General features: G+C 51.1%; 1 protein-coding gene across 1 annotated transcript; it reads right to left on the bottom strand.

Moving 5' to 3' along the window:
• Positions 1-487: 487 nt before the first annotated feature.
• ATN1 (atrophin 1) lies at positions 488-24,674 on the bottom strand. Its single transcript, XM_048294173.1, is given in 11 exon segments — positions 488-909; positions 1,437-1,617; positions 1,886-2,029; positions 3,280-3,997; positions 4,106-4,328; positions 4,462-5,111; positions 5,113-6,480; positions 7,765-7,878; positions 8,249-8,386; positions 8,585-8,772; positions 24,396-24,674. Coding segments are annotated over 10 exon segments (3,648 nt in total). The 5' UTR covers positions 8,663-8,772; positions 24,396-24,674; the 3' UTR covers positions 488-875.

The following is a 24,674-nucleotide window of genomic DNA, read 5'->3' as shown; positions in this document are numbered from 1 at the left end:
CAGCCACCATCTTACAGACAGTCCCAGGACGCAGTGTTACCGCTCGGCCACGCCGGCTCTCCCCACAGGGCTCAGAGGGGTCACGGTGGTGATGGCAGTCTCCAAAACAGTCTCCTGGTGCTTTGCACCTCGTGGCCGTGCCCGTGCCCGTTCCTGTCAGCCAGGGAAAGCACAGCCACCGTCCTGCAAACAGTCCTGCGGTGCTTTGCACCCTGATGGCTGGGACTGGACCCTCCGAAGGCAGGAGAGGCCGCTCAGGAAGGGGCCTGGAATGCTTTGTTTGTATCTGAAGGGATGTTGGAGAATGGGAAGCTGCTCTGGCTAATCTGAAAAAGTTCCACGTTGCTTTTCTGTATCGCTAAGCAGTATCTTACACTTAAAGGGGGGTGGGGTGTTGAGGAGGCATCTTGAAAAAAGACTCTTTTGGGTTTGCAGTTGGCTGCACCTCCTCCTTTCAGAAGCAGAAAAGGCAAGAGCATCCTGTACATGAAGTCTTGCAATGCTCTGCACTTTTTATTTAATGCAACTGTTCCCCCAAAACAAAGGATGGAGCTGCTGCCACCCTGAATTCACATCAGTCTTTGTCTTTCTGAGCTCTGTGCAATGCTGATTCTCTTCTCTTCAGAGCTCAGCTGAAATCACGTACCGATCGCTTCAGGTCCATTAGTGGTGTTTCAGTCCCTCCCCATTTTCTCTCCTCCACTTTCTGTTCCCAGGATGCCATCCCATACTTTTTGTCACCTTCTCTTGTACTCTACTGCATGGTGGGATCACGATGTGTCACTTTGCAGCTTCCCCTCCCCCAGGATTTGGTTGACTGATTGCTCCTCTTGAGAGAAAGACATGATGATGTCACATTGACAGTAGAAGTCCATTTAAAGGGGTTTGTCACTTTCCTTCTTCAGGTGGCTAGGATAAAAAAGAGGAACAAGGTGATAGTGAAAGGGAAAAAGGCAATTTTATCCCCTGGCCTTTGTTCATCTAGACCCAGACAACACTGCTGGCTTGTGAAGTTTTGCAAATCCTTGAAGTAGGAGGTACTACTGAAAAGGTGCAGCACTGTACCTCTCTCTTTCCCAGTGTGCCTACCCACGCACTTGTGAATATCTTGTCTTGGCAAAACCATCGAACCCTTATAAATGTTTTGGATTTTGGCAGGGGTATTGGTTAGTCATAACTGCATTTATCTCCCCCACTCAGAGGGGAGGAGCTGAGTGAGACCTCACAAGGCACTAGCCACTGAATGGCCACTTGCCACTTCCTGGTGGCCAGCCCACAGCTGTGCCCCTTGGCAAAGCGTCCCTGCTCTCACTGTGCGCTTGGGCAGAGTCACTCTGCTCCAGGGGCAATGCTTCCCTGTTCCCACTGCCTGTGCCAGCCCCACACCAGGGCTGGGCCTGGAGGTGTTCCTGTGAGGAGAGAGCAGCTCCACGCACCTGTAGTAGTCCTCCTGCGTGGGGAGCGGCACGCCGTGCAGAGGGTGGTGGGCGTGGAGCCACTGCTGCTGCTCCAGAGCCAGGCGCTGCAGCTCAGCCGACTGCGCGTGCATGGCCTGCAGCTGGTGTGCCGCCGACATGGGCGCTGAGAGGGAGCCCGGCAGGTCCCTGTAGGGTGCAGCTGCAGCCGAAGGTGACACAGAGAAGAGACAAGTTAATGCTCTATCCAAGGCCCCACAGTTCAGTCAACACCCTGCTGCACTCCCATTCCCACCCCAGCCCACGTGCAGGACCTGCTCATCCTGACAGCGTGGGCCTGTCCTACACCATGACAGAGCTCTGTTCAACAGACCTCAGTTTGGTCCTGTGACCCCTCACGATGCCCCTGCCCCTCGGAACTCTGCTGATGCTTTTTGGAGGAGAACAGCAGTCCCTGTGAATGGCCTTACCAAAGAGCTGGTGGCGCAGTACTTCATTCTCATGTAGAGGGTGAGGCAGGAGAGGGTTGGGGATGGTTCCAGCTGGGTATGGTATCCGGGTGAGGTGTGATCCCGAGGCGAGGGGGTCGATTAGAGGGTGAACGGAGGCTGAGGCTGGGAAGAAAAGATATCACAAGGTAATTGTCCCATGCTTTGTAGCAGGTAACACAGAGACAGGCACAAGGCCTCACAAAACAGATACAGAGAGAGAGGGTCAGAGTGTGTTAGGGATGGAATGATTTCACTGCTAAACACCACAGTGTCATCTCCTTCTGAGTGTTACTCTTTCTGCCAGCATCGAACTTCACGTGAACCAGTCTGGCAGAGCTCTGTCCCTACACTCGTCAGGAAGAAATACTGCCCCTTAAAAGTACAGCTCCTTAGAAGTCCAGTAGGGTTCTGCAAGCACCTGCTCTGCAATCCGGTCTGCACCCCGTATCATACCTATCTGTCACCCTGACAGCCAGACAAGTATTCACATGCATACTTGTATTGGGTGCTTTCTTTTCCAGGTCTCATCCAGGACAGATTCTCTTTTTAGTGGTTTGGACTCACAGCCAGAGTAAGGTGCCCAGCCACAGATCATAGGGAAAATGGACATTCATTTGCCTGGTGTCATCTCTGAGCAGTTGCAGCTGCTCAGAGCCAGCATCTGTGACTGACACCAGACCCCACTGACTGCTCACAGCACCTGAGCAGGTGTAACACTTTTTTCCTGTTGCACTGTAGCTTGGGCTTTGCTTCCCTGAGATTTTCATCCCTAAACTTTTTGCTTTGCTTTCCTGTAGGCTGTGGAAATGGAAGGGACCACCATTCAATTCTGAAAAACAGCAGGCTCCAGTTCCTTACAACTAGCCCACCTCCTTTCCCATCCCATCCCATCCCATCCCATCCCATCCCATCCCATCCCATCCCATCCCACTATGTGCAGCAAGAGCCAATGGAGCAAACCTGAGAACCAGCGTTTCATTAGTCCTAAGGATACTGCCAAAACTGTTCTAGCAGGGCTCCCATTCCCTCTGCAGACCCCAGCCTAAGAAATGCAGTTCACAGCAGCACCACCCAGGCAGTCAGTGGGACTTCAGCACTTGTACTGCAGCCCCAAAGATCCAGAACAAAAGGACACAGTGCAAACAGTTCTGCTCGCCACTGATCAACAGTGTCAGTGCCTTTGGTGGGATGGGAGCAAGGGCAAGGAAGAACACCCACAATGTTGGGCTCTTCTGGCTGAAGATCTATGGCTTCAAAGTTTAGTCTTGGAAGCTTTTAGGGTTCCCCAGGGCCAGAGGGAGGGAGCACAAGGAAGGCACAGTAGGACAGAAAGCAGGGCTTTGTGCAGGGCACCACCACCATGCGGCCCTTACCTGCATGTATGGCATCCTGCTGGTGGAGATGGAGGTGGGAGTGGATGTGGGAATGCTGATGATGATGAGGCGTCACATTGAGCATCTGCAGCCGGGCCAGAGGGTCATTGCTGAGAGCAGCCACCCGCTCGGCGTGCTGGCGTTCAGCCGCCAAGCGCTCGGCGTAGGACATGTCGGGACGAAGGGTTGGGCCAGCTGCCAGCGCCAGCCTCTCCCGCTCCAAGTGGCCCAGCCCTGGGTGGAAGGGAAAAGCAGGATGAAGGCCGGGGGCCGTCTGCAGACTCAGCCCGCCGTGGCGTGGGAACGGATCCATGGCAGCAGCTGGCACGGCATGGAGCTGCTCCAACTCGGCTGGTTTGACTTCAAAGCCAGGCTTGAGACGTTCACGCAGGTCCCGGTCCCTCAGGTCTCGCTCGCGGGCCTCCCGCTCCCGCAGCTCCCGCTCCCGCGTGGCCGGATCGCTGCTGTAGATGGCTGGCACATTGTACCCCAGCAGGCCCGGGTCGACGGCGCCCAGGGGCACGTAGAAAGGGTGGTTGCGGTTGCTGGGGGACATGACGTGGGGCCGGGCGTATTCGCTAAGGGTGCGCAGAGCCGGGGTGTCGGGGCCCAGGTATGGGGGAACAGTCGCTACAGCACTGCCCTGCTCGAAGGAGGGGCGGTGGGGAACCGGCCCGAGGGACGAGCACTCGACCGGACGGCCCTCCTGGGCCATCTTCTGCAAAAGAGCAGAGAGACCGGCTTCAGGGTCCCAGCGGGGAGCGGCCGAGGGGGCCCTTGAGCATCCGCCCCGGCTGCGCTGCGGCAGTGGGACCCCCAGACCTACCACACTCCTCTCCAGCTCCCGTTCCTTCTCCCGCTCCCGCTCCTTCTCCCGCTCCCGTTCCCGTTCACGCTCCTTCTCTTCACGGGCCTTCTGCTCAGCCTCTCGACGCACTTTCTCCACCAAGTCTGCCCTTTTCTTGGCCAGCTTGGAGCCATCAAGGGGCACAAAATACAGGTCTGTGCGGGAGCAGGAGTTGAAGCCACGGTCCAAGTGTTTGTTGAATCTGGGGATGAGGAATGTGAAGAGCATCATGAAAAAGGCAAAAGGGTATAGCTGCACCTCAGACTTGGGGTGATTTCCTCTTCCCTGCCCCATATGTCCCTCCCCATCCTGTGGACAAACCAGTCTCCCCTCACCTGGCTGACTGGCTGGCATGGCTCGGCACATCCACCACCTTAGGGGGAGGTGAGGGGCTGCGAGCAGGTGGCACAGGGCTCTCCGGGGGCTCGTACTCCTCCGACGGCTCCTGCTTGATCTGAGCAGCGCTGAGGGGGAGTGGGGGCGGTGGGGGGGCAGGGGCAGCCATGCTCCCTGGCAAGGGAGGTGGGCCAGAGGGGGCGGGTGAGGGGGCTTTGTAGCCCCCTGCCACAGGGGAAGAGGCCACCCGGTAGCCAGGAGGGGTGGCTGCACGGAAAGGGGCAGCTGAGGAAGTGGGGGGCGAGCCCGGCTTGTAAGGGGCTGGGGGCTGGAAGGTGGGGACAGGGGAGGCCGCCCGCTTCCCATATGGGGCCACAGCTGACGGGGGTACCGGGGGTGAGACTGTTTTGTAGGGGGCTGCAGAGGGGGAGGCCATGGTGGCAATGACGGTGGAGAGGGTGGTGGCAGCGGAGGTGACTGGAGGGCCGGCTCCATGGGCAGGGGAGGGGGGTGGCGGCGGGGGGAAGGTGTAGGTGGCAGGACTCTGCCCCGGTGGGTGCGTGCACATGCTGGGGTAGCTTCCCTGGGAAGAGGCAGCAGAGGAGGATGAGGAAGAGGAAGAGGAGGAGGACGAGGAGGAGGAGGAAGAGGGGGGCGACGGCCGCAGTGGCGGAGGGAGCCTGGCTGTAGGCAGCCTGGCTGTGCGGAGGGTAGAGGCGCAGGCCGTAGGTGGGATGGGAAGGGTGATGGCTGTTGGACTCCAGGCCGTGGGGGTAGCCCCCGGGGGGCTGGGGAGGAGCTGCGGCTGCTGGGGAGACACCCCCGCTGCTCCCATGGCCGTGGTGGTGCTGCTGGGGTGGCTGCTGGTGATGGGGGGACTGGCCAGGGAAAGGGGCAGCGGGGTGGGAGCCGGCATTGCCCAGGGGCCGGCTGTAAGGGGGTGGCCCCTGGCTCCAGACGGGCTGAGAGGGCAGGGAGGGCTGGGTGTACTTGGGGGGCTGGCTGGAGACAGAGAGGCCGCTGGGCGGGGGAAAGGAGTGCCCATAGGAAGCACTGTAGCTGGGCAGGGGCTGGCCCGGGGAGGGCTGGGGGTACTGGGCAGAGGAGCTGGAGGGCGGCAGCGGTGGTGGGGCGTAGGGGTAGCGGGAGGGGGCCAGGGCTGGTGCCTTGTCCTGCCCCATGCTGTGGGGCGAGGGCAAGTGGCCGCTCAGGGCCTGCCCCACCATCCCTGGGGAGCTGGAAGCAGCCACTGCGTTGTTGAGGGGGCGCAGGGCCGGTGGGGGAGGCAGGTTGGAGGAGACGTGGGGGAAGGAAGGGGCTGAGGCCGGGGGGGCAGCTGGAGGGTTGGCTGGGGGCGTCTTTTGGGGGGGAAGCCCTCCTCCTACCGACGCCAGTGAGATTGGCGTGGTGGGTGGTGGATTGTGCTTAGCGCTGAGGGTCTGCTCACGAGCCCCTGGTGCTGGGAGCCCTCCCACTCCACTGGCAATTTTGGCCCCAACCTGGACCACATTGGCCGTAGGATAAAGGGGAGTGTGGGAGGAAGAGGAGGACGAAGAGGAGGAAGAGGACGAGGAGGAGGAAGGGGGAGCAGAAGGGGCAGCAACAGCAGAGGAGGAAGAGGAAGAGGAGGAGGAAGGTGTCTGTGGGGCTTGAGCCTGGAAAATGCGGGAGGCCTGGCCCTCCAGCTGGGAATGGTAACTTCCTGCGGGGGGTCCTTGGGGGTGCACCTCGCCCGGGAGCCCAAAGCTGGGTTCTGGTGGGCGGGCCAGGCTGTCGGGAGGGGCAGCTACTGGTGGGCTCTGGGGGAAGAGCGGGGGGTGGTGGTAGGAGTGAGACGGCCCCTGGGACAGCACAGAAGAGGAGTCGGAGTCATTCTCCACGCTCCCAGGGCTGTAGACACTGGGCGAGGTGCTCCTGTTATCCTGGTCAATGTCCCGTGGGTCGCTGCTCATCTCATCATTGAAGCTGTGGCCATCAAGGCTGTCAACATCAGACGGGGATGGAGGACAGGGCAACTCCTGAAGTAGGAAGGAGAAGGAAAGGGGCATTATGAGGCCTCCCAGACCACACGTGACACACTTCAAGTTCCCAGAGAACTTGTTTTCTGACCTTTCTCTGCCCACCCCAGCATTAGAAAACCTCACAGAGGAAAGAAGACATTGTCTGGCAAGGTATAAATGACACCAGTCCTCCTGCCTCCTTTCCAGTGCTCTCAGGTCTCTCATGAGCATTCCATGTTCAGGAAGGAGATAACAATGGGTACCTTGTGTAAAGAGGCAGTGAGGGAGGGCAGGGAACTGCTACACACAAGGTTGGGAGGGAACAGATACAACACCAGTGATGGGCTGTTGGCCAGAACATGGTATCACCGGTGGCATGGAGCAGCACACACCACAGTGGTCCCAGCACAGGCCCCAGACCCAGAATCACTCTTCTTGCCCCTGCAGAGCTCTCCCTGGTCAAGGAGACCAGCTCCCCTCCAGACTCCTCTCACTGTTCCACTCCTTACTTCCAGGAGTTCCCCCTGTGCTTCCCAATCCCTGCTCCTCCCCACCACCTGTTGCCTCAGGCAATACGCATTGGTGATCAAGCAGTCATCATGGGTAAGGGTAATTAACAAGTGCCACTCTAGCAAGGGAGGCTAAGCTGAAAAAATATCACTGTTGAGCTGAACAGACTGTCCATGTGGAGAAATTACAAACGTGCAACCAAGGTGGTTTAATTACAATGACCTCTTAACATGAGCAAGTATTCCCAGGTTTGCAGGCCTTTAAGGCCAGTTCCCTGAACAGACAGGCACAAGAGATGAGTCTTCTTCCAACCACCAATCCAGCCTGGTGCTGTCAGTGTTTTGCAAAAGCCCTGCCACGACTGTGTGTGCATGAGCAGGTTTTGCATGACTGCCACCTGGAACCCACCATGACTTAAGCACCTCCATTTCACACTGCACTGGGGGATCAGAAGAGACTGATTCTGACCCAGCCTTCGGCTGTGCACGGAGCCAGGCTCTTGCCTCTAGGCTGGGAAAGGCAGGGCACGTCCCCAGCTCCAAGAGCACAGCAGCCCCCTGAACACAAGGCAAAAGAGACAGAGAGCCTCCATCTGCTCAGTCATCAATCCTGGCAGCATTTTTGTAGCCAGGAAGATGATGTTTAGGTTGGAAGAGCTGCAGTGTAAAACCCAAGGTGTCAGGGCTCCTAAGCAGCAGGAACCTCAAGCTGGGCGGACATGAGTAGCACAGGTAGGGAACTGGAGACTCCTTTGCTCTGGACTTGGAACATGCCATAGCAGGGAGAACTCACCTCAGTTTTGGTTTTTTTGGGAGCATTGGTGTCCTCCCCTTCACTCTCTGAGATCTCTTCTGTTCGGCCCTGCTTGCTGCTCTTGGGGGTGCAGGATTCCTCCAAACGGCCTTTCTGCAAGGACACAAGGAGAACAGGGAGGCAGAGGGTCACGGGGAGATCTCCCAACCAGACAGGCCTTCACAGACTGCAGCAGGTGAGACACAGCCACCACGGCACCTGTGTTGACACTAGCAGAGCAACATGGAGCCAGGATATGGCAAAAATTAGCACTAAAAGGGTCTGGTGAGACTGGACACCAGTTCTTAGGAAAGTGCAAGATGGTGAGGACAAGAGCACAGGGATTCTACCCATTTCAGGGAGCTAACCCAGCACGGGTTCCATGGTGGATCTCTTCTGGTCTGTGTCCCTGGATTCTCAAACAGATCCCACCCAGTCTGGGCAGTCCTTGGCCACCCCACACTTATGTTCCAGCTGATACTACCTTTGTCGCTTGTCGGGATTTCTCAGCCTTGCCATCACTGCTGGAGGTGCTGACGCCGCCAGGGGAAGCTCGACCCCGTGACCTGAGCTCCTCTCGAGGCCCCGGAGTCTCTTTCTTCCGTCCACTCCGCATTGACATCTGAGAGAGGGATCACTGTGTCAGTCCTGCTTTGCCTCTCCCACCACTCCTGCCCGGTCCCCACCCTCCCAAAGCCTCCGAACCCCTTGCACTCCACTGTGCCAAACTCATTCCCACTAGCTTTGCAGGGAGCCTCAGTCCCAACCCACAGCTCCAGTTTGGCTCTCGTGTCCCACCCCCCTCTCCCACCTCACGTACTGAGTCCTTGTTCTGTCGTGTCTTCATTCTTTTGGGTGTGGGACCCCCATTCTCCTTGGCCCGGTTTGATGAAAACATAAATTTTTATGACTCCGCAACCCCCTCCGGCTGTTTCTGAGGAAACGGAGATGGGCAGTTCTTCTGGAAGGGCGGCTTACGCCAGCCACACAATAAGATCCCACTGAATCCTGAAAGGCAGACAAGCAGATGAGGGGGGAGAAAGACTGAGTGGACAACAGAACATCCTTTCGTGGTTTGCTATGGAAATATGACAAAATTATTATTGTTTCCTTATTTAGAGGCTCAAGGATGTCTACCAAGAATGCAATAAACTCTCCCATCAGTGTGGGAAAAGATTTGCCCACTGCCATATCTGATTACCAACTTCTAGGAGTGATATGTGCGTGATGAGAGGTATTCATTTTTAATGGCTTCAGACTTGAAAGGGGGCAGATGTAGATTAGATATTAGGAAGAAACGCTTTACTGTGAGAGTGATGAGGCTCTGGAACAGGTTGCCCAGAGAAGCTGTGGATACCCCAACCCTGGCAGTGTTCAAGGCCAGGCTGGATGGGGTTTTGAATAAGCTGGCCTTGCAGAAGATGTCCCTGTCCATGGCAGGGGTGTTGGAAGTAAATGATCTTTTAAGGTTCCTTCCAATCCAAACCATTCTATGATTATCCAATTCTATGATTTGGGGCCCAATAATGCTGCTTTGGAGGGCACAAGGAGGAATGGTTATCAGGATGTTAACTGTCTTCTGGAATAATTTTAGTATTTTCATTTCCTTGGGAAAAAATAACAGGGAAGTGCTTTAAAATGTTCCCAATGACAATTTTTCTGACTTTGTTAGTTCCTCTTCGCACTTGTTGTCAGTGTACAAGGTTACGCTACCCCTACCTGGCCATATGCTGTCACTCGCTAGCCCCATGTCATGAGCCCCAGTGGCCTTTGCTGAAGGGCACTGAACAGCCCTGCCCTCTCCAGAGCACATGAACGTGCACTCATGCACCACCGTGTTATGCAGGAAATGTGACAAGTCTTGCTCGGGCTGTTCCATGCCCAAGGAACACAAATAGGTGCGAGAAAACACATTAAGCTTTGCTTTTGCACGACACAAACATCATCAGCCCTGTTTAGCCTGGAGAGGCTGCCAGGGTCTCCTTCTCCTCAGCACACTGGATGTTTCTCAGTGTACCAGACCGAGTCATGTCCAGGGATGCAGAGTACATCCTTACACTTTGCAGCAGCGGGAAGATTTCTGAGACCCCTCTGGAACAATTTACAGCTTTGTGCCATGTCCAAAAGCATTTTACTGTAGATATTTAACACCCTGTTGTATCACACAGTTCCTACTCTGGAGTATGAAAGTACGATGACTGTGTTAGCCTGGGAACTTCAGGGATGCTGCTCCTGAAGTTAGCTTGCTTGAATCCAGCAAGTTAAACATCTTTTGCACTGCTCTGCACTGCACACATGTAACCAAAAAGACTATCCTTCCCAAGCCTGTCATTTGAGTTGCTATACACGGACTCTGGAATGGACAATCTCAAAGACAAGGGAATGTGTCCTGTGGAACAGACAACCAGGAGAAACAAGCCCCATCTACTGGGTTTTATCCTCTCATCTGGAAGCACAGAGAAATTTTGTGAATAAGAAGCCTATGCATTCGGGACTCCTGAAGACCATCCCAGACCTGGAAAGATCAGCTTCCAGCCAAGCAGTGCAGGAGCAATCTGGATGACTTCCATTTCTCTGAGAACAGAGCTGAAAACAGGGGTCAGAGCAAAAGCACCCAACAGGAGAACTCTCAGACCTCCTGTGCAGCCCTACTGCTGGACTGTGTGGCCCCAGGGTCACTGCTTTCCACTGCCTTCATCTCCCTGACCATGAAATGGGAATAATGACACCAGCCCGTCTCTCCTGGGGCTCCACATCTTCCCTGACCAATGCTCAGAGAAACCCATCCAGAAGGTACTTAGGAAGAGCAGGGGATTGTTTGTTTTAATTCCATTAATATTTTATTTGACCCTCATCACAAAAGCCCCAGGGGAACTCATCCAGCATTAATTCCCACACACATCAATTCATTAACTGAGACCTCTTCTTTAATAGAAAAATAGCTGACGATGGTTTATAACTGACCTAATGGAAGCAGAGCCCACTCCCAATCCCCACCTGCTGACTTGTTTTACAGCCTCATATTTCTGTGACACTTTGGCCTTTGGCTGCTAATTCAGCCAGTTACACTGATGCTATTCTAGATAAGCATTCAGAATCAACATTTCTTATGTGAAACAAAAATTGTAATAAGTAAGGTGATCCAAATTTAACTCAACTTTGACTCACGCCATGGTGGCAGCCTGCAAGTATGAGCTCAGCTCTGAAGGCACAGCAGCAGCAGCAACAGCACGCTACCAATGTCACTGCTCCCTGCATTCCACAGGGATACCACCCACGCCTCCCACACCAAAGAAGCCAGAGTGATAACGCAGCTTCAGCTTTCCAGAAACCCTGTAATGACAATTACCATCTTTTTCCCAGAGAAGTCACTCAGGGAAATAACATGCAGCCAACCACAGACTGAAACTTCCCTTTTTGAAAGGGATACCCACTCGGTACTTATTCCAGCTACTGAATATGCAGTAACAAACAAAGCCAGAAAGAAATAGCGGTATTTCAAGAGAACATAATCAACCACTGACTGAGGCAGAAGTTTCTGTCACTTAGACAGTGAAGACTTTACTAAAATACGTAAGAGAATTGACGCACACATTATTATGCTCAGTATAGCAACTGTTATGGCCAGACGAGAGGATCACAAACCCGCCCTCTAATTTTAACATCTGTGAAATAAAAGCTTGGAATGTGAGCCTTGACAATTAGCAAGTTACACCTAGCCCTTCCTATCACTGAAGATCCCTGCAAATGTCTCTGAAGGGTTCTTAGGGCTCTGTGGTTTTGGTTAGGAGGTGAGACGTGACAGGGCTGCTGTGGAAGAGTTAACCTTTCCCTGGCCCTGTGAAGCCCTTTACAGGTTCAACTGAGTTATGAGGCATTGCGAATTGCTATTTTCTGTTTGTGTTTCATACAACCCAGCTTGGCTTGGCTTATTGCCCAAACCCCTCCATATTCTCCTGTAAGCCCTGGTGAAGTCTCCTGCGAGCAACACACACTCAACAGGCATTCCCCACATGGCATTCAAAATGGATCCTGTTCCTCCTCCTCCCCAGCTCCAAGCAATTCTCCTTGCCAAAGCCTGGACTGTCCTGCACCGGCAGCCAGAAGCTTCTGAGGTCCAGCTCGTCTTCTACTGAATGACATTGATAGGTTCTCTCCTTCCCAGGCTGTCATGTGGAGCAATTCTCCCAGGTAACTAAACTAGAAACAAGTCCATCTCAAATGAGAAGCACTCAGGTTTTACCTCTCTTAGAAAGCAGGCTGAATGTTTGTCCTTGGCTCGGGATGGCATTTAAACATTAGGCTGTGGGTTTGAGGAAATAAACTTTCCTAGATGGCGACACAAGCAGAGGAAATGGGGACCAAGTTTCTGGGATGGTGCTTGGCGGCTTGACCAGAACTGTAAATGACAAATGGGTCACAGGCCCAAAGCGCTGCGCTCACTGGGGCTGCATGCACGGGTGCACCCAGCACGTGTCCAGCAGCAGGGAGCCCATGTCCACTGAGACTGGGAAGACTGGGAGATGCTGCCAAATCCACAGAGAGTTTTGACACTTCAGCTGGTGCTCAAAGGCACAGCAAGCCCTGGGATGGGCAGCCCAAGTCCAGGGCTCCAGTCTGCTTGAGAAGGTCAAATGCCAGTAAAGGTCCAGCTAGCCCTCCCTGGGGCCAGGGCCAGGAGGAGGGAGAGCTGAAGGCTCCCAGAATCTGTATCATTTAAGAAAAAGAGCTGACATTATCCCCTGTTTGTTTTGTTTACTATACACAAAGCCATCTTCCTCTAGATGCTAGTCCATGTAAGTTTGGAGTAAGGAGTCAGTGGAATGCCTGCTTTAGCCTATGTACAGATGTTCTGAAGTGCAAACCTCTTGTTTTCTTCAGCTGGGAACTATTTAAAGTACACAGTAACTACTCTTTAAGTCATTTTCTGAAATGTAGGAATCACATCCAAAATCCTGCTAGAAATCCAAGGCATTTGGTATGCAAAGACAGGGACTCAGAACTCCGATGTGAGAGTTAAACTGAGTCTGGTTCTCTGCAATTCAATAGCTCTGTGTTCCCATCCTGTTTTTTCTCTTCCCACTTCTACAAAGGGATGGATTAGCACTGGAGGGAGGGAACCGGGGTGGCAAAATGAACACAGCTGCTTTCTAATACATTGCAGATGCTGAAAAGTGTCCTGGAAATAAGCTGGAATGGTAAGTGATGGATCCCTCTCGATGGGTAAAGATCACTCAGAAGGGAGTGCCGACCAGAGCAGTGTATATATATATATATATATATATATATATATATAAATCACACACACACACACACACATTCATTGTCCAGTGAATGATGGCCCCAAACATTTTTAATTCCTGTCTCAATCTCCCTCATTTTGTAAAATGAAATATACATTTCAGAAATATAATCGGTTTTAACAACTGTGTAGGATCTTGAAAACATTAAGTTTTGTCCCAAATACTGCAATCAGACAACCTGAAGTACAGCATTTCCCAATGACTAATTACCTGATTTCGTGCTTGAACCCTGGCATTTTACTATAGGGCATGGTGGAGAAAGGGAGGGAAGGAAGGGGAAGAGCACTGTGTTCAGTGTTGGACAGCAATGAACAATCAGGTCAGGGTTCACGTTGCATGTTACAGTCTTTTGATACATACCTGGAGTGTGGCATTACTATAAAAGGGAAAATAACTCTGTGAGCAAAGGGATTAGGATGCCAAAATTGTTGAATACCAAGATGGCAAACATTTGTGGCTAATATTATCCTGGGTGCGAATATTGCAATGACTGGCAAATCTTCTTTATTCAGTAAATCTTGTTAAGAATAAATATATGAAGGTATACAAACAAAAGGTAGTTTTCAAACAAAGGCATTTTTCTGTCTCCTACAAAATAACTACAACACTGGATGGATGTAGGGGCTGTGAACTCAGGCTGGAAAGTGAATTAATCAAGGAATAAGACTCCTTCAGGTCACTCCCATTCAGGTCACTGCACACAGAGACCCCAGAATCAGAGCACACACCTCCCAGTCCTCTGCAGACCCCTCCACAGGGCTTGAAACAGGCACATCCAACCACCAGCAGCCATAGGACATGGCTGGGAAGGGCTGAGACCTGCCTGGCCAGGGAGGTTTGGCAGCAGTGTTATGTGGCAAACTCAGCCAAAACACCTGCAACACAAGTGAAAACTGTGACTACTGCTCAGAGGTCAAAATATAAATCCAGTACGAAAGCAGTGACAGTTGTCAGTTTTTGTTATTTTCTATAAAGACATTGATTTCATATTGGCAGTGTACTGGATTTTCACTGAATTCTTCCATCTTCAAAATATGGCACAGAATGGGTCACTATGAGATGTGTTAAATTTTAACAATAAATGTAAATATATGCTTTCAGAAACTTCACTCTGTGCCAGAAGGCAAATTACACACACTTCTAATATACAAGATGAATGGACTCTATTTAGATCTATCTATGTATATAAGATTCACGGGCCCATCGTAAGAGGTCAGGTTTGAGGCCACCTGAGGAAACTGAACATGCACAAGTCCATGGAACCCAATGAGATGCATCCCAGGGTCTTGAGGGAGTTGGCTGACACAGTGGCCAAACCAGTCTCCATGATATTTGATAACTGGATGGATGGTCCCATCCCAATAAGTTACAGTCAACAGTTCGATGTCAAAGTGGAAACCTTGAACCAGTGGTGTCCCCCGAGGATCTGGGACCAATACTATTTAATATCTTCATCAATGACACAGATGCTGGGATTGAGTGCACCCTCTGCAAGTTTGCAGATGACACCAAGTCAAGTGGTTGACAGGCTGGAGGGAAGGGATGCCATCTAGAGGGACCCAGCCAGGATTGAGGAGTGGAACCGTGTGAGATGTGTGAAATTCAACAAGGTGAAGTACAGGTCCTGCACATGGGTCAAGGCAATCAGCAGGCTGGGGAATGAAGAGGCTGAGAGCAGCCCCGTGGCAAAAATCTTGGGGATACAGGCAGACAAAAAACTGCACGTAGAGCTAACAATGTGCACTTGCAGCCCAGGAAGCCACACATGTCCTGGGCTGCATCAAAAGCAGCGTTGGCAGCAGGACGAGAGAGGGGATTCTGCCCCTTTGCTCCGCTCTGGCAAGACCCCACCTGGAGTTCTGCATCCAGCTCTGGGGTCCCAGCACAGGAAGGACATGGACCTGTTGGAGGGAATCCAGAAGAGGCCATGAAGATGATCAAAGGGATGAAGCACCTCTCCTACAAAGACGGGCTGAGAGAGCTGTGGTTGTTCAGCCTGGAGAAGAGAAGGCTCCGGAAAGACCTGGTAGCTTTTAAGCTCAGGGTACTGAGGGAGCTGGTGGAAAAGCTCACCAAGCCACTCTGTATGATTTATAATCAGCCCTGGTTAACCAGAAAGGTCCCAGGTGACTGGAGGTTAGACAGTGTGATGGCCATCCACAAGAAAGGTCCAAAGGAAGATCCAGGGAACCACAGGCCTGTCAGCTGGACCTCAGTGCCCAAAAAGGTTATAAAACAGATTATCCTGAGTGTGATCACATGGCATGCACAGGACAACCAGGAGATTAGTCTCAGCCAGGATGGGTTCATAAAAGGCAGGTCCTGCTGGACCAACCTGATCTTTTATGACCAGCTGACCTACCTAGTGGATGTGGGAAAGGCTCTGGATGTTGGATCTGCAATAGTGTGGCCAGCAGGACCAGGGCAGTGATTGTCCCCGGTATGTGGCACTGCTGAGGCCACACCTTGAGTGCTGTGTCCAGTTCCGGGCCCCTCAATTCAAGAAGGACATTGAGGTGCTGGAGCGAGTCCAGAGAAGGGCAACAGAGCTGGTGAAGGGTCTGGAGCACAGGTCCTATGAAGAGAAGCTGAGGGAGCTGAGGTTGTTTAACCTGGAGAAAAGGAGGTTCAGGGGGAACTTTATCACTCTCTACAATTCCCTGAAAGCCTCTTCTCCCAGGCAACAAGTAACGGCATGGGAGGAAACGGCCTGAAGCTGTGCCAGGGGAGGTTCAGGATGGACATCAGGAAGAATTTCTTCACTGAAAGGGTGGTTAGCCTTGGAATGGGCTGCCCGGGGAAACAGTGGAATCACCATCCCGGGAAGTGTTCAAGAAACGACTGGACATGGCACTCAGTGCTATGGTTTAGTTGACAAGGTGATGTTTGGTCAACGATTGGACTCGATGATCTTGGAAGCCTTTTCCAACCTTAATGATTCTGTGATTCTAAGTATGTAAAGGTGGCTTATAATAAAGGTGGAGAGACAGTTTTTACCAGGGCCTGCAGTGACAGGACAAGGGGCAATGGTTTTAAACTGAATGAGGGCAGGTCTAAACTGGATGTAAAGAAGAAATTCTTTACTATGAAGGTAATGAGACACAGGAGCAGGTTGCCCAGAGAAGCTGTGGATGCCACAAACCTGGGAGTGTTCAAGGCCAGGTTGCATGGGACCAGGAGCAACCTGGTCTAGTGGAACGTGTCCCTGCCCATGGCAGGGGGGTTGGAACTGGATGATGTTTAAGGCCCCTTTCAACCCACACCAGCCTATCATTGTATAAAATATCCTAAAATGATTCTAAAATAACACCTCCCATGCAAAAAAGACACTCATCCTGAGGCAACAGCTTCAATCCTTTTCTTGTATGTGTTGACAAATTCACTTGTCAGGCTACCTAGGTGCTCCTTCTCTGCAGTAAAATAATAAATAAAAATTAAAATGCTCACGCTTCAGGAAAGGGTGCCAATTAAGAATACTAAAAATAAATGTGCAGAGCGCTGGCAGTCTTAGGAGATAAAGCCAGTTTACATTTTATTAAGCCTATATTAATGTTTTGTTTTCTTAATTTTGCACAACCATGAGGAGCAAGAATGTTATTTTGAGTATGAAAGCTCTAATTCTGGAACCTCCATTCAAATAAAAATGTATCTGAGAAAAAAAAAATCTGATGAGCAGAGTGAAAGAAAAACAGTTAAGAGCTAAAGCAAGGTAATAAATAATACAAACATTCATGCATTTAACAATAGCTTAATTTACAGCATAGAAGAAGATATTAATTTTTGCAAAAGCAACTGAAATAAAGTTTGATTCACTAAATGAAGGTTAGGTGTACTAAAGAAGGTTATGTTAATCATAAAACAATTCATGAGGGCACAGTAAAATGACTGTTAAGTATGTAACAGATTTACTTAAAAATCCCAGAAGAATCATTCTATCTCCCCAGAGGAGGGCTTCCAGATCTCTCACAGATACAGGCTGGCAGAGCCCAGTGGTGGATCACAAAACAAAACACACTGGGCTCTACCCTCTGTGATGGGATGGAGGCCTATGGGTGCATGATCCAGAGGAAGGACACATCACACTCCCCATACTCGCTGTTTTATGAGGTGCAGCATCTTCTATATTTGCAACACCTGAGCACACCTTACCTGTGGAGCTGTTAGGGGCCAAGGGTCTACTGTAATACCTCACACCCCTCTTTGGATACACAGATTTCCCTTTGCTAAGAATGCAAAGTAAATTACTCAGAGACATCACAGGATGGTTGCCCAGAGACTCAAAGGAGGATGCTAACTGGAAGGGACATACAGACTCTGAGCTGACCAGTGCAACTCAAGAGTGATACCCTTTGGATAAAAGAGGCACATCCATGAAAATGGAGCCTTGGCATACAGCAGCCACCCAGAAAGTACACTGCATGCTAGAATTTCCTGATCAGAATGTCATTATGCCCCCACACAAAGCTATGGCTTTCCCATATCTTGAAATGTGTGTGCAATTCTGCTTCTTCCATAGGAACTAGAAGGGGCAATGAAGAGGCACAACTGAGTGGGTTCGACATCTCTGTCCAGAGAAAACATTATTGAAGTGAGGATGTGGTTGGGGACTGTAAAACCACATATGGAAAATAGAGGTTGGGTAGGAAATAATTTTTCCCTGCCTTTTCCAGTACAAAAACTGATGACCATCAAACAACTCTACACAGAAACATGTTCAAAACCAACTAAAAAGAAAGAATAGTTCTTGCAACAGGCGGCTGCAGAATTTCCATTCAAAAGACACCATGGCTGCTAGAAGGTTTTGTGTGTTTGATGGGAGACTGGAGAGTTTCATTCAAGAGAGAATCACTGGCACTTTCTGGATAGCTAGAAACCACATCTGGCTACGGCAGGTCCTCCACTGAAAACAGCTGGATGCTGTAGGAGTATCAGAGGAAAATGGGACAGGATTAGATTAGATTAGATTAGATTAGAAAAATGACAATATTATATTAATGGTTGGACTCAATGATCTTGGAGATCTTTCCCAAACTAAATGATTCTATGACTTTGCAGCCATTGACCCTCTGTTTCTAGGGATTCATGACTGACAGCAAAGACAACACGAGAGCCATGTGTGCCAAGGGCAAGCATCTGAACGGGATGAAGATGGACAGATACACCCAGAACGAAAAGAGTGAACTGCGGCCAGGGAGATGGGCACAGGAACAATCGTACAGCGGACCTGAGATACTGGCAAACTTTAAGTCACTCCTGGGCTTGGGATCACACAGCTTTTCCTTGGTCTACAGGACTGGCCATGTGGGACGATCTACCCTCACCCCTGGGGCTGAAGGAATGAAAACCCAAAGGTGTGTCCAGGAAGATTTGCCTTGGAAGAGATTGCTGGAGGTCTCCACTCAAATGCCCTGTTCACAGCAAAGTGCAAAGCTAGATGAGGTTATCACAAGCACCTCAGAGGACTGAGCATCTGCAGCCTCCCTGGAAGCCTGTACCAGTGCTGAACCACCCTTGGGAGGATGGAGAGCTTTTGTCTTACATACTTCACCAAGTTCATGGTGATTTTAGTCCTTGTGATTTTATGAAATCAGAAAACAGACGTGTATGGCTAAATCAAGGTCTTCCTGGTCATGACACAATGAAGGATTAGAAGTCACAAGTATTCAAAATTCTCCCCGATCCCAAGAGAATTCAAAGCAGGCAATCTATGCTGAAGTGCTACCATCTATAGATACATATAATCTGCCTTACCAACCACAGACACGGCCCTCTGCTTCTCAAGTAGGCACTCACTCAAGAGCCCCAAGACTGAGCCCAAACCAGGCTCAGACTGCACCGTCAGGAGAAAAGGCACCAGAGCAAATGAAACCACTGCCTGAGATATTTTTAATGCCTTGGGTAATCTCTGTAAAGGAGCATGTGCCAACCTGTGGGATAAAGCCTGGGGCACAGGTATGGCATAAGCATGACCTGTCTCAGTAAAAAGATGTCACGCATGGATCCATTGTCACAAAGGAAGGCCCCACCAGTGAGAGGCAACGGCAGCCAAATGTGGAATATCACTGGTAGCTGGTGAAGACACCGACTGAACAAAGTCTTCAGAAACCTGAATAAAGTGTGCAGGTGAGGCAGGTGGGATGGTAAATGATGGCCTGCACACTCTGCCACAGACCAGTTGGTGTTACTGCTGCAACGGGGTTGCGCAGACAGACAAGCGTCTTAACTATGCAAGATTTTTACATCAAGAACAGAAGAATGTGGAATGCTTTCAAGGATGAAAATCCAAGGATACACAGAAGATCAGAAAAGACCTTGTAATTAGTGGCTGGAACATGAGTTCTCAGCAGAAGACTTCTAAGAAGGCTTTTCCTGAATGAGTGAAATCCACTAGTGCACAGAGAAAAAAGTATTCTTCAGGAGCAGGAAAAGAGAGGTGATTTTTACCTGACTATACATACGATTGGTGGGGCAATTATGGGAATAGTACATGCCATTTTTACCTGTGTACTCCAGAAAGGATGCTGACAAATTGAGAAATCTGATAAAACTCCTCTCCCTTATAGCCTTAAGCTGAATATATATAGCTTACCTGAGAAAATGTTGAAAGGAGACTTGAAGATGGCCTATGAGCAATACAAAGGGAGAAGATTTCTGACAGCTCTTTAACCTACACAACAAAGATCCCCACATCCAATGGATCCAGCTAAAGCTAGACAAATCCAACACAGGAATAGTACAAAATTTGAAAAGCAGGATAAATCAATCACTCAAAAAACTTGCAGAGGAATCTAGCGTATCACTGAAAATCTTTTAAGGGTTTTCTTTTATTTTATTGCAAAATAAATACTCTTTACTATTTTCTGCACAGACCAGCCAGTTGATCACAACAGGTTTTTCAATATTAAACTCATTAGTAGTCATAGAAGTTGGCCAAAAGGTGAGGCAGTCTAGCTCTGGGTGAAAAGGGACTTTGAAAGCAATGGTCTAGCAATGTATGAGGAAAGCCTAATGGATAACCATGACTGGATAAACCATTCTTCATGGAGGGTGGGCCCTCTTTATGTGTCTGGCAAACTCTGAATAATTCTGAGGTAAATCACTTCATCTGTTGCACTGCCTGGAAGAAAAAAACTAGCAGTATATCCAAAATACTGTGCTATAGATACACTTTATATCCAATGCACTCTATCTATCAATATAAAATTTAATAACTATATAACATTATATTTTATATAGGACATATTATATTATACCAACTATCATATATATTGTGATATACACACACATATAAATATATATATACGCACACAGTAAATCCAATTCGCCGTCCAAACAGATGAAAGTTGCTCAAATGCAACCTTCACTTAAGTGATCTATAGTGCAGAGAGACCTTGTGGAAGAAACAGGCTATCACCAAGTGCATTGTACAGCAGGGAAGTACAAGACTAAAATTTTCCAGCTAAACTATCTGTGATGAAGAATGTCACCAGGGCAAGAGACATGAAGTAAGATTGAGAGCAACCAGCTCCCCCTTCTTCAGCAAAGCCCAGACAGACCATCATTGGCTGAAATTGCTTGGAGAAGATATTGCAGTTAGCCTTTGGTTTGTAGGTGAAAATACTGCCACAACAATCAATCAAACATTGATATTTTTACAGGAGGAGACAACAACAAATCAGTGTTTGCTGCCACAACACACACAGAAAACAGACGGTCAGAAACTTCTGCAGGAGGATTATCAGAGCTGGAAACAAGGCAATGCTTCTGAAGGGATCGCTTCCTGACTTCTGTTAAAACACGGCCAAATCCTTATCCCCACACATTCGAAGCCCAAACAACCAACCAGACTAAGGCAGAGAGGTGAAGCTCAAGCCACTTGAACTGGAAACATCCCCTTCTCTTCCATTGTTCTCCAAACACATCTTACTGAGGACATGGGCTGTGGGCCCACAACTGCCCAACACATCACTGGAAGGATAGAAAGATTCTCCAGTGCTCATCTACATGTGACAAAGAGCAGTGGGACATGTACCTGGCCAGCCTGGCAGTACATGCCTTGGGCACTGCTGCAGCCTCAAGCAGGTTGGGGAAGGTATGGAGAAGGAGCATCTCATGTTCACGTTAAACCATCCGCTGTGACCAGACTCCAGCAGGGATCACAGGGTTTAATTCTGCAGAGAATACCTATCCTAGGTGTGCTCACTTGGTTAAGAGCATGACTTTTTCAGAGATGCCTCCACTGTTGAACAGTCAGAACTTGTGCTGCCTTCTCCTTCAGCCTTTAAGAAGTTTGTAAAGCATTGCTATTTTGTACTTCACTAGACACAGTCTTCAAGAAGTACAGATGGAAGAGATGAAGTGATAAAAGCAAGAAATACATTTAATACTTCAAAAGCATCTCCTAATGGAGGAAGAATGAGACCAGAAAATCCCATGAAGGCAAGAAAATAGTTTATTTGTCCAAAAGAGAATGGGAGAAAGAAATGAAGTCAGTAAGATAAAGTCTGACAGAAGAGAAAACCAGGTTCTCAGACAATAAGGCATTACACAAGGAGGAATAATAGAAGATGGATAAACATTCAGGTAGGTATTTAAGGAGGGGCACAGCTGAACATGTGCACAGACCAATTCCAGAGACTGCATTTGCAAACATATTACACCCCAGATCTGGTAAATAAATAAACCTTCGCTATACAGCTCTGTATTCCACACAGACTGCTCCTCTCAACTCCACCTCCATCCCCAAGAAAAACACTGATGAACATGAGAGAGCTCCAGGACAAACTGGGAAGGTGTACAAGGAGTGACAGGGGCTGAACTCTGGGAAGAGAAAAACCTGCCTGATGCATTTCACCCACAAATAAAACAGGGATGGAATATTTCAGTTGGAAGGGACCTACAATGATCATCTAGTCCAGCTGGACTAGATGCTCCTCCTCCTCTTGAAGAACAATACAGATCAGGTTGCTTTAAGTACAGCAATCTCACCATGCTATAGAATCATAGTTCCTTGCATGACCATTATCATTTTGGAATACAAGCACACCCAAAAGAAATGGCATCGTAATTCCTTGTTCAGGCAAACCTAAAGATGAGAATGCAAGAACCATTCAGAGGTATCCAAGGGGTACAAAACCCAGGGGAGGAGGTAAATGCTTATGAAGAGAGGTAAAGGCAGGTCACTGCAGCAGGTTAAACCTGTTAATCTTGTTCATTAGGATTCACTGCACATTTAATTTTCAAATGTTTGGAGGGTTTTTATAATTTCCAACAAGAACCATGGTACTACAAGTTCACTCCTTGGCCATGCTTGAAAAGCTCCATCATGAATCGTAACTGGAAAAGTCTGGTTTGAAAGATCAGGTCATTCCTAAGAAGTTGGGGAAATACACAAATGATTGGTTGTGCCATCACCAATAACAGACACAAAGTAACACAAAATAACATTAACAACTTGGCCGAGAAACAGGGCAAAAAAGAACGAAAACCATTCCAAATGAACAATTTGATCATTCACATTTACAAGTGCCCCATCCATGGGTAATGACCGTGGAGCGCCAGCCCCTCAGGAATGTGTGTGCAGCACAGCAGTGATGCACAACACCCTCGGGCTCAGAAGAAAAGGGAGTCCAGCTTTCAACTCAGACAGCTGTGGGATTCTCTAGTGGGAACTCAAGGCTGCACTCTGCAGCTTTAGGCAGCACACACCTGAAGGGTGGTAACCATGCTCCAGCACTCAACTGGACACAAAACGAATGGCATTTCCAACTCCTCCTCTGCTCTCTTGGTACACACCTTAGGATAATGGCCCACTACTTTCTCCTCACTTTTTTTAAGGCTGGAAAGCATAGTGGCTCCCATGCAATCCACCCAGTACAACCAGAGATAATGACAACAGATTTGGGCGCCGAGCTCGGTAAGGACATGCTGCTCCTCAAGACACAGCCCTGCAAAAAACAGACCCTGCAGACAAAAGCCACACAAATTCTTACAGTAGCCATCCCGGCAAATGAGTAACCGGCTGCGGAACTCAAGACAGGCACGGCACTGAGGCAAAGGCAGGGAAAGACACTGCCTATCTGGAAAGCAACTTCGGGAACGTACAATAGCTATCAAGGCAGAACTCCACGGCAAGCAAAGGCAGCGTGCAAAGTAATGCCACGGTGACCAAATGGCTGCCACTTCAACAGCACAGCGGCCACTCGGCAAAATACAGCCGGCAATTCGCTGGGCAACAGCAGCCGAGCCGGCCACAGGCCAGCACCAGCCGGCAGGGCAGAACCGCCACCGGCTCCATGGCATAGCCAGAAGGGCAGTGTGGGGAAGCCAGATGCCACTTCTTCAAAAATCCTGAACAGCAAATGGACAACCAGCCGGACACACCGAGGGATCTCGGCCGGTTCAACGGGAGCGCAGCCGCCACCCTGATGCCACCCAGCCGTACGGGGTCTCGCCAGCGCGCCGGTCCCCAAGCGGCACCCTGGCGTGTCAGAGGAGGCGGCAGCGGGAGGGGGAGAATCCCACCCGTGCCCGCTGCAGCCACGGCGGGGGAGCCGATACTCTTCTCGGTGCCCCGATGGAAACGTTATTCCCAGGTCCTCCTGCCCGCTCCCCGGCCGCACCTGGGGAAGCGGGGACAATACGAGGCCCTCCCCCCGAAGGCAGGCAGGCAGGCGGGCGGGCAGGCAGGGCGGGAGCCGGTTCCCCTCCAGCATTGTGCCGCCTTCCTCCCCGCACGGCGCCGGGCCGCAAACTCGCAACTCCCGCCCGCCCGCGGCCCCCCCGGCCCCGCGCGCCCCTGCCCCCGCCGAACTTCCCGCCGCAGGGAAGGGGGGCTCCGCGGGCGCTGACGTCACGCCGGGCGCGCGGCGGGGGGTGTCCCCACCCCGGGACCCCCGCGGCGGGCGCGGAGCCCCCGCGCGACCCCCGCCCCCCGTTCCGGAGGGAAAGCGCCGCGCCGCCGTCCAGCGCAGGCGAGCCCCGGGCGGGCAGCGCCCCCCGGAGATGTCGGAGCGCCCCCAGCCGCGGCCGGGACCCCCGCCCCGCCGAGCCCCCGTGCCCCGCGGCGCTGTCCCGGCTCTTTCCCGGCCCCTCGCTGCATCCACGCCGGGGCAGGGACCGATGGGGACCCTTCTCCAGCGCCGCGGGGGTTAATCGCACTCTCGCCCCTCCTGCCCCCCCCAACTTTGGTGTTTCCCCCCCCGCGCCGCCTCGCTCCCCATCCCGACAGACGGACCGGAGGGCTAAAATCCACCCGCGAAAGAATGCAGCGAGTGGGCGACAATGACAAGCGGGGCGGGAGCGGCTGGGAGCGGGCGAGGGACTCACCGGCGGCTCCTGAGGGGAGGTCGAATGAAGGGAGGAATGGAGGCGGCGAGGAGCGGGGGGCAGGGATTTAAACGCTGCCCCCCCCTTCTTTTTTTTTTTTTTCCCCCTTTCCTCCCTCCTCCTTTTCCGCGCTCCCTCGTTTCCTCTCGCGGCTCCGGAATAACCGGTCGGTGGCAGGGACAGCGGCTCCGGGAGGGGGGGGTGCGGCGGGGAGCGGGGCCCCCCCGCCCCGCGGCTCTGTCGCCCCCTCTCCCGCCGCGCTCAGGCGCCTCCGCCTGC

The sequence above is a fragment of the Corvus hawaiiensis genome, chromosome 2, assembly GCF_020740725.1.
Source record: "Corvus hawaiiensis isolate bCorHaw1 chromosome 2, bCorHaw1.pri.cur, whole genome shotgun sequence".
NCBI lineage: Eukaryota > Metazoa > Chordata > Aves > Passeriformes > Corvidae > Corvus > Corvus hawaiiensis.
The sequence above is the reverse complement of the archived record's forward strand: the minus strand, read 5'-3'. Positions and strand labels throughout refer to the sequence as shown.